This window comes from Paramormyrops kingsleyae, chromosome 17 (genome assembly GCF_048594095.1).
Source record: "Paramormyrops kingsleyae isolate MSU_618 chromosome 17, PKINGS_0.4, whole genome shotgun sequence".
Classification (NCBI taxonomy): domain Eukaryota; kingdom Metazoa; phylum Chordata; class Actinopteri; order Osteoglossiformes; family Mormyridae; genus Paramormyrops; species Paramormyrops kingsleyae.
The window spans coordinates 15283621-15299197 of NC_132813.1; the positions used below are offsets into that span (position 1 = coordinate 15283621).

Below are 15577 nucleotides of genomic sequence, written 5' to 3' on the forward strand. Positions count from 1 at the left end.
AGATTAGTGACTAGCTTCAGCAATATGCGGGTACAGGGAGACTAGGAAAGACCGGCTTAAGCTCATGATAAGTGTGCTTGAAATCTGAACCTAGTCGTTTTCTCTTAAAGCGTTGCTTCACCTTCATGGATCGAGGATTCACCTTCAAGCTCATCAGCAGCTATATAAATGGAATTAGAGTCAACGAGAGCAAGGTGAACACATTCCTCTGGAGAACCTGTTCACTTGTCCTCATAGACCTTTCTCATTTGCTCCTGGCTCCTCTCCCTGATTACGGGGACCATTTCCACTGCTCTGTTTACCCACAATGCCCCTGTTATTGCTTCAGGGCCTGGTGGAGTTAAAGTTTGAATTCTTGCGGGAGGTGTGTAACCACGAGCATTACATCCCCCTCAGCCTGCCCATTCCTTCGGCCCAGATCACAGGTAGGAGGCCGTGTGGCTTTTGTTTGGCCATTTTTAATCATTGTTCTTCTGGTTGTCCAGCATTCATTCCATATTGCGTTACTCTCTACCAGCTTGCGAAGCTTAATGTTTTTATGAAAACATGTCTGAAGCTAAGGGTACAGGAGACTTCCTGAGAATTAATGGCCGGTGTCAGACTCTCAAGCTTGTGTTCCGTGTTGCCCATCTGTGCTGGTTTAAGGTTCTCCTCTCTTCATCCTTTCTTCCTCAGACCTTGGCTCCCCCTCAGAATCGCAAAGCACTCTGGGTAATTCTTTATTTTCTGCATTATCCCTCTATGCTTATTACAGGCTGCTGCCGCCCTTCATAACACATTACTGGACCACATAGCGACTTAATGAGTTTGTGTGCCCCCCCCCCCGCCCAACTCTCTGCTGCACTCCAGTGGATATTCCCGAGTACAGCCTGACGGAGGAGTTCTGCAGGAAGCACTTCCTGACGGGGATGCTGCTTCGGGAACTGGGCCTGGCGCTACAGGGCGAGCAGGACCTGCGCCACCTTGCCCTCGCCAGCCTGAAGAATCTGATGGCCAAGCATTCTGTGGACGGGCGTTACAGCAGCCGGGTATTCACACTCGGCTCTGATGTTCACCTCATAGTGAAAGGCCTCGAGGCATGAAGTATTACATATCAGATATTCCAATAACCAAGTGAAGCATTCAACATATCAAAACTTTCTCAGATTTTAGACTCTTCAAAACAGCCCCCTTTTGCTCCAATGACAGCGTTGCAGACTCTTGGCATCCTTTCAGTCAGCTTCCAGATGTAGCCACCTGGAATGCTTCTCCAGTCCTGCAGGAGTTTCCACAAGTTCTGGGCACAAGTTGACTGCCGTGCTCTTAATGTTCAATCCAGCTCATCCCAAAGCAGCTCTGTAGGGCTTAGGTCGGGGGGGGTCATATACATGCTGTGAGCTTAGGGTTCTCATCTCGTTGAAAAACAAATGAAATTCAGTAGCTGTGTCCTGACCTTTGACTGCTCCTGCCGTGTGTTTTCTGCTGTTGGAGTTCCCCTCCTGGGCCCGTCTCCCCCCTCCTCCTTATCTTTCATCACTTCCCATACCTCCCTCCACTATGAGAAGGACACTTGCTAATGCAGAGGAAGTTATGAAAGAGCCGGAAACTCTTAAACACCGTTGCCCCCAGCTCCCCCGCTGCCCTGACTTGACACGCTCCTTCCGAGTGGGACAGCAGGCCTGTGCAGTCGCCAGATTGCACCGCGATTATGGGTCTGGCCCACTGAGCTCAGACTCTCACATGATTTTAGTGCGAAGCAACCCTGTCTGGCTCCACATCACAGGCTGCCCCTCCACCCCCCTCTCTGTCTCACACACATTTCATCCTCTTTCCTCAAAGCTCCTCACTCTTCCAGCCTGGCTTTCACTCTCTGGCATCCGTTTTGGCACCAATAAGGGGGAAACGTTTCAGCTAAACATTTGCATAACGTTTATCACAGCTACCACTGACCAGCTGCCATGTTCCAGGGGGCCATGTGGGAAATGGCACTCCGACACCCCAAGGAGCTCCACGGGGAGGCTCTTATTCTTTCTCGCCTCCCTTTGCTCCTCCAGGACAGGCAGGCAAGGATCGCATCGCTCTACCTGCCCGTCTACGGCCTCATCCTGGATAACATGCCGCGCTTCTTCCTGCGGGACCTGTTTCCCATCAGCTTCGCACCCAGCGACCAGGTAGGCGCCCGTCCCGTCCCACACTTAAGCTGAAACGGAGAATCGCACCTGAGATGTGAGCGTGGATTCCTGAACCCGCCCCCCCCAGGGTTCCCGGGACGACCTGAGTGTGGCCGGGGGTCTGCAGGGCCCCATGACGCATGCCCTGAAACATGGCAGCTCCATAGACGCCTCCTTCTCCAAAGAGGTCCTGAACTCCATCACAGGTAGACACCGTCATAGTCGCCAGTATGTTCAGTTGTCAGCATGAGGAGCAGTCGGGTATCGCCTTAGTGTCATTGTACCTCATCCCCACCTGACCTCTGACCCCAATCCTCGGCCCTCCCCCAGCCTTTTCTTCCCTAGCTGTATCCGTTGGCAACCACGCTGGCTCCCGCGGCTCCCTCATCAGCATCGAGTCCAACCCCAGCAATAGCGACAAGAACAGCGAGAAGACCGAGGGTTTAGAGAAGGTGAGCGTGTCTGTCGTCTCCCAGCAAACCCCACCAACCCCCCCCCAGCCACGGATGAAACCAAAATGCGACTCACAGGGGTGTCCCACCCTAACCCGTGTCTCGTTCCAGGTGGCACGCCCTCAGTCTCTCATCGGGTACATGTCGCGCTTCGACAAGCTGGACCAGGCCGAAACTCGCAGCCTGCTCATGTGCTTCCTGCACATCATGAAGACCGTGTCCGAGGGTGAGCGCCCCTGCCCCCCCCCCCCCCCCCCCCCGTGTCCACGTGGCATGTGCTGCAGCCCCCACCTGTAAAAATAAATAAATAATAATGGGGGGGGAAACATGGAGGACCTGCCATCACAGATGTTCTTGTCATACTTGACAGATGTCCTGGTCTCCTACTGGCACCGGGCAGTACATCAGGAAATCTCTGACTTCTTCAACTTATTAGAGTGAGTATCCTGTGGTAGAGCGTCTGGGAGCGTCCAGTCGCATGTGAATCACCCCATCCTGCCAGTACCCCCCGTAACATGGACAAGGAGATAGTCAATCGCCTTTAATGTCTGAATAACTGCAGACCAAACTTGCTGATAGATAGAATGCGACTGCATGTAAAGAGAGATCACTGGAAATGTTTAGCTTTCTTCTATGTTCACTTTTGTTTCTGTTTAAGTGTCTTCAAGTGCTGTTAGTGGTAAATCCTTACCATTATTTGTATTATTGTCTGTATCATTGTTAGAGGGCTTGAGAAACATTCACAGAGTAAGAGCAGCTGTTGATGAGCCCGTCCTAACAGCTGACGGGCTGCGTGGATGTTGCCCCTGACCCAGTGTCCCGTTCTGTCCCCATGCAGGCTCTGCCTTCAGCACTTCAGGTTTCTGGGAAAGAGGCACATCGCCAGGTGAGGGGGAGGGGGGGGGTGGGGGCTCCAGGTCCGCGATTGACAGCGAGAGGCTGGGGGGGCTGTGTTATGTCCTCCGGACATGGTCGCATGGAACAGGCATGCACAGAAATAATGTCTGGGAGGGTGTGGTTCATAAAATCATGCTGCGTAATACTGTTAGAAGGTACAAACAGTACAGAGCTCCGCCCCCCCCCTTTGCTCACTCTCTGTCTTTGAGTGAGGGTACATCCCCTGCCAAGGTGAAATATTTCACTCCCTCCCGCTGGAGAGGGGACTGAGCATGGGCTGGTTCTTATTGGTGGCCAGAGTCTCTGAGACCTTGACAGGGCTGCTCAGAGATTCCCTCCATCCTGGTCAAGCTGGCTTTAGTGATCAGAGCCTTCTCAGAACCAGAACCCTAGACAGCTCAGGCTGCTGCCAGTCCAGACCAGGGCTGGGCTGTGGGTTGTAAAGACCCGCCATGTTCTGTTAGAGCCTGCAAACGGATCCTTTCTTTCTTTTATTAAACAGAAACAGGCATGAGTGTGTGTGTGTGTGGATTTCTGGTCCTTCCCCTTAATTAAATGATTCCACACATCCCTCAATTTGAGTAACTGTACATCATCCTTTGTTACACTAACGAAGCCCCTGGATTCAGACACCAGAGGTAAACAGATCTATTCCCCTAGCAGACGCGGCGGCGGCTGGGATGTAACCCGCATCTGTAATGAGAGGCTCTGGGTTTGCGTGCCATGTTTGCTGCTGTGTGGTCTTGGCCCTGTGGTCCATGCTGAAACGACGGCTTGCTCTTATTCCAGGGTCACGGGCAATTAGCCATTTATTTCATTTACTCAGAGAAGCACAAATTTGATGGACGTCTAAATAGTTGAAAGTTGCCTCTTCGCTGTTTGATGTTGTCACCGTTCCTGCTCATGTCCTTCCATTTATGTGCCCCCCCCCCCGCCTTGGGTCACATGACAGGGGCTGTCGTGCGTGTGCACTTCGTGAGGTGGCTGTGGGAGCGCAGTTAGCAGTGTGCAGGGCTGCTACTCGTTAACCATGAATTGTTTTGTTTGTTCCATTAATGGTGAATAAATTGGCTCTAACTCATACAACTAACCTGGCCGCCGTGACCCGCACGGACACGCACACACGTGCACAGACACGCACAGACACGCTGGCCCTCGCTGACACGTCTGTCCTTGGCTTGTGAACAGGAAGCTCGCCGCGGCGGTGAAGCTGGCGCAGGCTACCCAGAACAATGGCACCCTGAAGGGCTCTAGCAATTCCACTCAATCCACTGGCCTTCTCCCACAATGGTAAACACTCGCCACCGGGGGGCGCCGCTGCGCCCGAGCCGCAGACAAACAGGCCAAAATAGTTGTGGTTTATTTAAGCCGAATTATAACTGTGAGCACGAAGCTAAAGAATGAGGGAGGCTGATCCTGAAGGTGCTTTAGTGTTTAAACCCCATGACAGGTTTAATCATTTTGCTGAAAAAGGCTCAATTTCCAGATCATCCACCTTCAGTCCAGTTTCTCTCAGCCTCATTAGATGCACCTTTTGCCTGACATGAGTGTAATAATCACTGTTGTTAGTGTCATACTCTCACGCCCAGTAAAGTCTGTGGCAAGTGATCATTCTTGCCCCTGTCCCTTTGCCCCTGCCATCTTTAATGTCACCGTATGAAATGCTGTACAGAAGATCTGTGTGACCCTCCTTCCAGCGACACAGTCACACACACACACACACACACACACACCCTGCCCCATGTGGTTCTGGCCTGATTAACAATGAAGTAACTCCCTAAATCAATAACTTTCACTTTTAAGTTGTCTTCACCAAAGATACCGCTGATGTTCACAAAAGTATTGTGTGTCCAAGAAGCACACATCCCCCACTGCAGTCTCCCTAACCCCCAACCCCTCCCCCCCCCCCCCCCACTCCCTTTCCCAGGATGCACTCGGGCCAGGATGGGCACCGGCACGCCCGCTCCCAGACCATGCCCATCATCCGTGGCAAGAACGCCCTGGCCAACCCCAAACTCCTGCAGATGATGGAGAACGCCACCAGCTCCAGTACGAGCCACCCGCCGTCCTACAGGAGCCACACTGTGTTTTTATACTTTGTTTTGTATGATGGATACCAATCCATCTGTCCGTCCATCCATCCATCCATGCAGCCTTCCGTACGTCTTTTGACATTCCTATGGGCATTGTTTTAAAGTGCAGTCGACCCTTCCACGTCGCAGGGGTCTGGGACGCAGGCTCCTCGCAGTCTGGAAAAGCCACATCCAATTTGGTGGAACCCTTGGGGAGCAAAGCAAGCATGTGATCAGAGTGAAGAGAAAAGATACGAAAAATGCGAGATACAAAGATCACTGGGAGACATCACATGAGAGGCTGCCGTAAAGAAGCGTCCTCCACAATGGGCACAAATATTTTACGTATTTAGGAGTTGATCATTTTTTGCGCGCCGTCTGTTGGCCTTCATGTGTCGTCCGCGGCTTTCGCAGACCTCCGAAAAATTCCCTAAAACTTATTTTTAAAACTTAAATTTATGTCAAGCCCATGATCCATCAAAACCATGATGGGGGGGAAGTTGCGATGCAGAAAGGTCGACTGTATTGCTTCACCCCGCTGGTTAGTAACCACGACAGTTGACGTTTGGCTGATGTTAAGGCAGCCTTTCCTGAGACGGCTCCCTGTCTGTCTTTGCAGACGGCAACGCTGGAGACGGCGATACTGTGAGCCCCACGGACATCGAAGCCAGCTTGTCGACGGAGGTGGGGCTCACCGTGCTGGACGTGCTGGGCCTCTTCGTCCAGCACCACAAGGTCAGCGAAATGGCTGCGTGGAGACGGCCATCTTCCTCAGTGGGGCACCGAGCTCATTGTTAGCCGTCCCCATCGCTGAGGGTACAGGCAGCTTGCTTAGCATCTCCTGAGCACTGGCTCTGCATTAATCACCCCTCAGCTGCGAGACACTGCAGTGTAGTAAGACAGTGATACATTGTGAGGGAAGCTGCCCCTGGACTCTGCTGCCACCTACTGGTGTCACGCATTCTATGCTACCATAGTGTCAGCAACTATTCTCAATATCAGCACAAGGCAAGGTGCCCAGGATTTAATCAGCGCCGTATTTTTGGGCACCATAAATCCGTCATCCACCATAAAACAGTCAAAGACCCAAAGCAGAAACAACATCCCGACTGTTATTGATGCACTTTTCAGATTCATGGCAGGGATCGGAGCTCTGTGTTCAGTTGGCCATATTGTGCCCCCCCCCCCCAACAGAAACAGCTGCAGCATGAGGACGGCCAGAACTCCCTGATGAAGAAGGTCTTCGACACGTACTTGCTCTTCTTCCAGATCAACCAGTCCACCACCACACTGCGACATGTCTTCGCTGCCCTCCGCCTCTTCATCGACAAGGTTGGTCTGGGCATGCGGATTATCTGGTGCCCCCTACACTCTGAGGGATGTCCCCTAGTCCAGCCTGCCCTTCACAGACCGTCACTCACTGAGCAGGGCAGTTAATTCCTTTAATGCGATTTTTTTTAATGCAAGTAGCAGTGACCTAATGAAACCCCACTAAATCTGTATAATGAGTACTTGAATACTCACTTTGAGTACTGTATGATGGTTACCCTTAAAACAGACTATTTAGTTCTCTTAGCTTCGTGAAGCTCTTTGGCCTTGATTGAAACCCTTGGGTCATTAGTACAGCTGAGCGCCCCCCCCCCCCCCCCCCCAGTTCCCCTCGGCGTTCTTCCAGGGCCGAGCTGACATGTGCAGCCAGCTGTGCTACGAGATCCTGAAGTGCTGCAACCACCGCTCCAGTTCAACGCAGGTGGAGGCCTCGGCCCTGCTCTACTTCTTCATGCGCAAGAACTTCGACTTCACTAAGGGGAAGTCCATCGTGCGCTCGCACCTGCAGGTGGGCTCCTCTAGGGGGCATCAGGCCTGTTGCGAAAGACTCTTTCCTACTGCTCTTCATCTGGACATAGCCTAGAGGCAGATAAGCTCATCACTGAAAACATTGGTAGCCGTCCACCACATCATATGGTCACATGACTCATGCCTTGTCCGTTTCCTGTGCCTCGCTGTTGTCTGTAGCTCATCAAGGCTGTGAGTCAGCTGATCGCCGACGCCGGGATTGGAGGCTCCCGCTTCCAGCAGTCCCTTGCCATCATCAACAATTTTGCCAACGGGGACTCGCCCCTGAAAGTGAGCGCCCGCCTCACATGGTGCGGCTTAATGTGGCTGCTTGGTTTCTGTACATGGGCTGAATGTGAAGGTCACCATGTGACCAGCCGGCTGATGTCATGCCGTGTCCCTACTGTCCAGAGCACGGCGTTCCCGGCGGAGGTGAAGGACCTGACCAAGCGCATCCGGACAGTCCTCATGGCCACGTCACAGATGAAGGAGCACGAGAAGGACCCAGAGATGCTGGTAGACCTGCAGTATAGCCTGGCCAACTCCTACGCTAGCACGCCGGAGCTGCGGAGAACTTGGCTGGAGAGCATGGCCAAGATCCACGTCCGTAACAGGGACCTCTCTGAGGTGGGTGCCGAATGAGTGCAAACTTGGGGATTAGTGGGGCCCCACACGGAAACTTACACTGGACACTGTGGTATCGGAATTGTGGATGGTTATGGAGAGTCTGTGAAATGCAGTGATTATCCCCAAGAATATATACTATGTGATCAGTCTCTCAGGGACAGCTCCAAAGAAGGTCTATGCAATGGCATTTCTGTACTCTCACTGGGTTGGGGATAATCTCCAGGGCCCCGTGTCGTGTCGTTGGTCAGTGGGGATAATATCGCGTAGTAACTCTTCTTTCTGTCCTTCCCTCTGCCTCGGCCGTTCCACAGGCTGCCATGTGCTACATCCACATCGCTGCTCTGATCGCGGAGTACCTGAAGAGGAGGGGTGAGTGCTTCTCCGCATCCTGAGACCCACAGGAGCCTCCATGCCTGCCAGCTCACTGTGGGTAGTGGGAGGGGGCGTGGCCTTCATGGCTGAGCATCTGGGCCTGGTGAGCCCATTGGCTGACACTCTCCTGCCTTCTCTGATAGTAACAGCAAGTCACACAGGGCTCTGTGTGGGGGGGGGGGGGGGCCTTGTCCCACATGCCCCTGTGCAGGGGGTTCCCAACACACCGGGGGAGTCCCCCTCACACAGACACCCTCCTGCACCCATTTCACAGCTGGAGGTTGATCCTGTCACCTGAGCTCTATGCAGCACCCTTGCATGTGCTTACTGTTGTAAGTTGGGCTGGCTGCCTGGCGCACCGCTGTTGCCGTCGTCTCTGTGGAGCATGCTGGGAGCTGATTGGCTGCTTCGCGAAGCAGACTGCGTTTAAGCACGCGGGTTTACATTGTTGCACTCCCTGCCTCGACACAGGTTACTGGAAGGCAGACAGGACCAGGGGATCCAGTGTGTTCACAGAGGATGCAAATGTTATTAACTGTAGCCCCTTACTAACATCCCGAGAAGGAGAAAGTGAGTTCCCTCATCAGTCGCCTTCATGCAGACACCGGCTCAGGGTTCAAGGAGTGGGGCAGCTGTGGGGACGACCCGGCTTGTACATCAGCACTGCATAGTGTACTCTGGCCAGCAGGGGGCACTGTCACAGAGAGAATGCATTTGTAACGCAATATTTGCTGGTTGTTTTGTTCGGTCTTGTTGTACCCTTGAGCCAAATTCTTCACCTCATTTGCCAGGAGTAAAAGCGAATCGGTTTGTGGGAAGGCACATCCTCCAGTGGTGATGTCATAGATGATGTGGTGCTGTTGTGATGCAGCATATTTTTTTAACAGTGCAGCCCGCTGTCTGCTGTATGTATGTGAAACCATTGCAGTGGAGTTGTTATTGTGGTAAACACATCACCATGCAGGTGTGTGTGTGTGTGTGTGTGTGTGTGTGTGTGTGTGTGTGCGTGCAAGGATGTACGTTTGCGTCTATCCTGTAATCCCATAACATTTGCACATTCAGACCAAACAGCTGGCGCTTTAGGTCAGTGTTTCCCACACTGACCATGAGCTGGGGGGGGAGCAAAACATGGACCATCTGGGGGTCTCCGAGGATTGGGTTGAGAAACACTGCCTTAGGGGGCCCTGAGCAGGGGGGGATCGCGACCTGGGGTAGGATAGAGACAGATCTTCACATTCTTGTGGCTTAAAGACCCCATTGCGATCTCTGCCCTGACCTCTGACCTGCTTCCTGCCTCAGCATCGTTCTCCATGGGCTGGGCGGCCTTCATGTGCATCACGCCCAACGTGCAGGAGGAGGGTGCCATGAAGGAAGACACGGGGACGCAGGACACGCCCTACAGTGAGGTACCGCACACGCCCTGGGGGGCTGGGTTGGGAGGGGGCAGCAACCTGCATGTCAAAGGAGAAGCTTGAAGACTTGTTAAAAGGGATTCAGTAACTTATATTTAACAGAAAATTCACTCTATGGCTGCCCCCCCACCCCCCCACCCCACCCCACCCCACCCCAATGCACACACTCACACCCAGGACACACTGGTGGAACAGCTGGTGATGTGTGTGGATTACCTGTGGAAGTCTGAGAGGCACGAACTCATCGCTGCCGTCCACAAACCCATGATTGCCGTCTTCGAGAAGAGGAGGGACTTCAAGGTACCATCGATCTCTGAAAAACAATAAACCAAGTAAAACACATAAAATACCTGTATAACTCTCCCGGAGTGTTAAACACATGATTCTTAGGTACCTCTTAGTTGATCCGTAATGGTCGTGCTTTAAGGTACAGTCCTTACCGGACAGCTATTTACTGAGATACATACGCGGGGGTGCGTGTGCTGAGCTCCTCTCCCGTTTGCCTGCCCCGCAGCGGCTCTCGGAGCTGTACTACGACATCCACCGCTCCTACCAGAAAGTCACGGAGGTGGTGAACTCGGAGAAGCGCCTCTTCGGGCGGTACTACCGCGTGGCTTTCTACGGCCAGGTGAGCGCTTAACCCTGATCACGACCTGAAATCACGACAAAACCCTGTTAATGTCGGCTACACTTTGCTTGAATAGAGGCACATCCTTTGCATTTGCTGTTTGTGGGAATTAAGCAGGCATTTCTCCGTAATGAAAGCGTTCGGAGGTTCATTAGTCACGTGCAGTAATAAATTGAAGTTACTTGCAAACTCGATTGTGTGGAAGGTAATGTGATAATGTTTAACGCTGAGAAATCGCAGGTAAAGGCAACGGTAACGTGTCATTAGGACAAAGCAGAAGACCTGATGCATGTTCACTTTGCGGAAAAATCTGGTTATGTTTTATTTAATAACCGTAGTACTTAACATTTGACAGGGAAATGTTGCCGTCTTAAAAAGGATAAGGTTTGTGCGTGTGTGTTCGTCCTCTGTGGGTGGATGGTAGACTACATACCCCTCCTAAGAGTTTGTGAATCTCATCTATATCAAGGCTGGGGAACTTGATTTATTTTCATGATGTATGTGGAAAATATTAAATATGTGCATTCGGGATTTTCCTTTATTTCCTGAATCACAAAGGAAAGATTTCTGGTAACCTAAATACATGGCTTTCGCAATCATTCCGAGACGATTCCGTTTTGTGGCTGCTTCTGGGCCAATTGAGGTCTAGTGTAGAAGCTCGGATTGGAGGTCTCTGAAGGCTTCATTTCCACCGTCCATCCACGGTGGAAACACTCAGTCCACCGTTTCATCGTCTTAGAAATAATCTGCTTTCCTTCGGTTGCATAATTTCTGCCGGTGAGCCAGCTACCCGAAGCAGAAACTGACTGTGGTGACACATTAACATTCCGTAAATTATGCTGTCTTATCTCCTCTTGAACCAGCTGCCTTTCCTCAGGGAAGTGTCTTTCAGTGCATCAAAGTGAAGCAATTGTATTTATTGGGGAAATCCGTTTCCCAGCTAGAAAAGCAGTGTATTCGTGTCGAAAATGTGTTGAGTATGCGTAGCCATTCGAGATACCATCAATGTAAGTATATTGACAGTGATTCTGTAATATATCTCCTTAACTTGATCATTTGTAATCTGTAAATGCCAAGTTTGCCTAAACAAAGAAAACAGTGAGCTATCATGAGCTGGGTCAGTGCTTCTGTACCAGGGTCCCTCTTATGATCCACTTCGTTAATTCGGTTATCTGTCATCTTCTCTTTCTTTTGTCCGTCTGTATCAAGGCTGCGGTAAGTTTTTTCCTTTCTGTATTTTTCATTTTTGCCTCTCTGCACTCTCGCTGCTCTTTCTGCTATCGTACCTCCCCTAACTTACGATGTGAGTTAGTGTTTTTCGTCCGCCAGTCTGTCTGTGTGCGTGCGTGTATACATATATATGCGGCATTAGTGTATAATATGTATACTGCCAAACACCTCCATACTGCTTTGCCCCCGAAAGAGCCCTGCGTTTAATCCACAGCTTTCTAAAGACTCAATTAAATATTTTTATTCTGTCAACACAAATCGGTGTCCTAATTAGACTGACAGTTATTATTACCAACATTCAAAGCGTCTGCTTCTTTATTAACATAACTTCTCTACTGAGCCCTTAACTATTTTTCGGCACAGTGCATTTCTAACACGCTGAATCGCGGTATCTTTACTTAGGTAACACTTTCACTGCAAAAAAGCACATATGATGTGCCGCATATGTGCATTCAAGTGCAGGCTCTGGAAGTTAAATTGAAATAGATACAGGAGCATACATCGCCCCCACCAGGGACACGCTAACCCCCTGGACTGGAAGCAGGCGTGTTTTAGCGACATGGGCGTTGATGATGGCTGCATTTGGGCTGGAAAAACTCCTCAGCGTTGTAGGAGAAAAAAAACGGTGGTCTGGCTGCTCTTCCCGGATCGATAGCCAGCTTTAAACTGGATCCCGCGGAGCCCAACCTCTGTTATTGCGCCAGTCTCCTGTTTCTTGCTTAGTGTCCGTCCCACATTAAGCAGCACAAAGGCGTACAGTGTGTGTTTGTTTTTAGAGAGAGGTCGAGCAGTTAATTCCCATTACTTACACTCAGTTATGCATAGGAGCGCCGTGGCCTCATGAACGTGGTCTGCGTTTATCCTGGAGTCTGTGCTTCGGCTTTGTATAAATCATTCGCGCTGTTTATGGGCAGTGATTGCTGACTAAATGAATTTTATCGTTCTGACAAAGAGCTGCTGTGAGCAGTGTTTGGCTGTGGGATGTATAACAATACAATAGTAATAGTATACGCATAAGTATTATACGTTGTATAAAGAACGTTAATAAATGCTTCTGTTAAAATTGTTCCGCTGCACTTCGTTATGCTTTAAGCTTTTACATTTACGGTTAAGCAGACTTTGCGATTTGTCGTCTTCGTGCGAAGTTCATCCCGATTTTTTGAAGTTCGTCGTTGTCGAACCTTTAATAGACCTTTAAAAAGCAACTTCTTTAGATGCCGCTGGGTGGCAGTATTTTTACATTTAATTAGTGTATTTCACTGCGTTCTTTAAATGCAGGGAAAACATATATCCACGTATCTTAGGGTGACCAGATAGTCCATGTCAGGGAGGACACTTTGAGCTACTTCGGGTTTTACAAACTACTTTCAAATTGAAAGGCTCCTGTGCTCGGCTAAATAGTTCAGCTCTTCTTGTGCTTTGACTGGTTTGTTTCCTTGACTGAAAGACTCATCCAGCTGTTTCACATTAGCATTAGTGACACATGCATGATTATAGGAGACTGACCAATCAGCACACAGCAAGAACTCATTGCTCAAGTGAAATTCGGGTCCTTTTAATTTAAATGGTAGTTTACAATTCCTGTCCTAGCTCAGAGTGTCCTCCCTGACATGGATTATCTGGTCACCCTAACGTATCTTTTCCTCACATTGTATTTCTTTGGAATGACTGTACTGTTTGTCACACGTGTCAGAGGGGTGCCTTCTCATAGACAGGACGTTACGCAATGCCCTGCAGATGCCTGAAGTAACAGACAATACCCGCTCTCCTCCAGGGCTTCTTTGAAGAAGAGGATAAACAAGAGTTCATTTACAAGGAGCCCAAGCTGACGGCACTGTCAGAGATCTCGCAGAGACTGCTGAAGCTTTACTCTGACAAGTTTGGGGCCGACAACGTGAAGATGATACAGGACTCCAATAAGGTAGGTGCAAGTGCCCTGGTGAACGGCTTGTGTGCTTATTCTCCGTCTTCCTTTGAAATAAGTGTGACTTGTCCATTTGTGAGGAATACAAAGCAGAAGTATTAATGACATTTTGCATGCCCCAGGTGAACCCCAAAGATCTGGACCCGAAGTACGCATACATCCAGGTGACCTACGTCACGCCGTACTTCGATGAGAAGGAGCTGCAGGAGAAGAAGACTGACTTTGAGCGGCACCACAACATCAAGCGCTTTGTGTTTGAGACGCCCTTCACGTTGTCGGGGAAGAAGCACGGCGAAGTGGAGGAACAGTGCAAGAGGCGGACCATACTGACCAGTGAGTCGCTCCACGCTACCCTCTGCTAATGCTATGTTATGCCAGCTGCTTTCAATAGTGCAGGACCATACTGACCAGTGAAGTGTGCCATGCTACCCTCCGCTAATGCTATGCTATGCCAGCTGCTTTCAATAGTGCAGGACCATACTGACCAGTGAGGTGTGCCATGCTACCCTCCGCTAATGCTATGCTATGCCAGCTGCTTTCAATAGTGCAGGACCATACTGACCAGTGAGGTGTGCCATGCTACCCTCCGCTAATGCTATGCTATGCCAGCTGCTTTCAATAGTGCAGGACCATACTGACCAGTGAAGTGTGCCATGCTACCCTCCGCTAATGCTATGCTATGCCAGCTGCTTTCAATAGTGCAGGACCATACTGACCAGTGAGGTGTGCCATGCATGCTAATGCTATGCTACTTACCCTGGCAGGGTTATAAATTTAGCTCCGTTTCTCCCCTCTTCTTCTTTTCCACCCCCCCCAGCCAGGGCTGCCTTCCCCTACCTGAAGAAGCGCATCCAGGTGATGGAGCAGCAGAGCACAGAGCTGAACCCCATCGAGGTGGCCATCGACGAGATGTCCCGCAAGGTGTCTGAGCTGAACCAGTTGTGCGCCATGGACGAGGTGGACATGATCCGGCTGCAGCTGAAGCTGCAGGGTAGCGTCAGCGTCAAGGCGAGTGCGAGATGCTCCTACCTCCAAAAGGGGAGAGGAGCCTCTGTCTGTCTGACCCGGCCGTTTAAATGGCATCTGTCAATATCACGAAAATGACTGATTCCCTGCGCACAAGCCCGACACTTCAACTCACAAATACCAGTGTAACCTTAAAATAATGCAGTGTTTTTAATATGTTTAACACATTTATAACACTAGCTGTTTCATTTTGTAAAAATTAAAAATTATTCTGCCTGTTTAAAAAAGGTTTTTGGCTTCCACTTAAATGTCAGGATCAGGAAGAGTTCTGTCTTTTTCCCTCATTCTGAGTCTACTGGCTTTGTGTTTTGCAAGCCTGCATAATTTTGTCGGCCTCTTGTCCAACATTATATATTTTGTCACCGGCAAACACCAGGTTAATGCTGGACCTATGGCTTACGCACGCGCCTTTCTGGAAGAGGGGAATGCCAAGAAATACCCTGACAACCAGGTCAAACTTCTCAAGGTGATTTTCAGGTACTTAATTTTTGGTGATATATATATATATATTTTTTTTTTTTCTACTAAGATTATATTTATTTTTGGATTTAAGGTATGAGAGCACATGTAATCAACACGTAACATCTGGCATGGGAGTAAGTGCACTCACAGCGGACAAATTGCTGCTCTCTGCCTCCCCCTGCAGGCAGTTTGCGGAAGCGTGCGGACAGGCTTTGGACGTGAATGAGAAGCTGATTAAGGAGGACCAGCTGGAGTACCAGGAGGAGATGAAGGCCCATTATAGGGACATGCTGAGCGAGCTGTCGGACGTCATGAACGAGCAGGTCTCTAAGCCCAGTCGCCTGGCTTTATACACGTGCTTTTTAAATAACCAAATAGGGATTAAGGAGGGACTTACTACGTTAATCTCCTTCCTAACACAGCCCATACTGACAGGGAGTCTTTTTGCAGTTACTGTGGCTATATCCCTTTAAGTGATATTTTTTCCCC

At 50.2% G+C, this 15577-nt stretch overlaps 1 protein-coding gene across 9 annotated transcripts in view; it reads left to right on the plus strand.

The window, feature by feature from the left end:
• The window catches only part of dock10 (dedicator of cytokinesis 10), a 54187-nt gene that overhangs the window by 36976 nt on the left and 1634 nt on the right, over window positions 1-15577 (plus strand). For 6 of the 9 annotated variants that reach the window (XM_072701751.1, XM_072701752.1, XM_072701755.1 and 3 more), the window contains exons 29-55: window positions 111-194; window positions 329-425; window positions 676-711; window positions 850-1028; window positions 2034-2150; window positions 2239-2356; window positions 2481-2602; window positions 2714-2828; window positions 2973-3039; window positions 3441-3488; window positions 4688-4789; window positions 5427-5548; window positions 6191-6306; window positions 6766-6903; window positions 7226-7408; window positions 7588-7698; window positions 7819-8034; window positions 8346-8403; window positions 8878-8976; window positions 9706-9812; window positions 9996-10118; window positions 10333-10446; window positions 13451-13597; window positions 13723-13933; window positions 14418-14608; window positions 15003-15103; window positions 15273-15411. In XM_072701751.1, the coding sequence (XP_072557852.1) occupies window positions 111-194; window positions 329-425; window positions 676-711; window positions 850-1028; window positions 2034-2150; window positions 2239-2356; window positions 2481-2602; window positions 2714-2828; window positions 2973-3039; window positions 3441-3488; window positions 4688-4789; window positions 5427-5548; window positions 6191-6306; window positions 6766-6903; window positions 7226-7408; window positions 7588-7698; window positions 7819-8034; window positions 8346-8403; window positions 8878-8976; window positions 9706-9812; window positions 9996-10118; window positions 10333-10446; window positions 13451-13597; window positions 13723-13933; window positions 14418-14608; window positions 15003-15103; window positions 15273-15411 (3261 nt within the window). The remainder of the gene's footprint in view (window positions 1-110; window positions 195-328; window positions 426-675; window positions 712-849; window positions 1029-2033; window positions 2151-2238; window positions 2357-2480; window positions 2603-2713; window positions 2829-2972; window positions 3040-3440; window positions 3489-4687; window positions 4790-5426; window positions 5549-6190; window positions 6307-6765; window positions 6904-7225; window positions 7409-7587; window positions 7699-7818; window positions 8035-8345; window positions 8404-8877; window positions 8977-9705; window positions 9813-9995; window positions 10119-10332; window positions 10447-13450; window positions 13598-13722; window positions 13934-14417; window positions 14609-15002; window positions 15104-15272; window positions 15412-15577) is intronic. The other 3 variants (XR_011983385.1, XR_011983386.1, XM_072701754.1) reach the window with 2 other exon arrangements.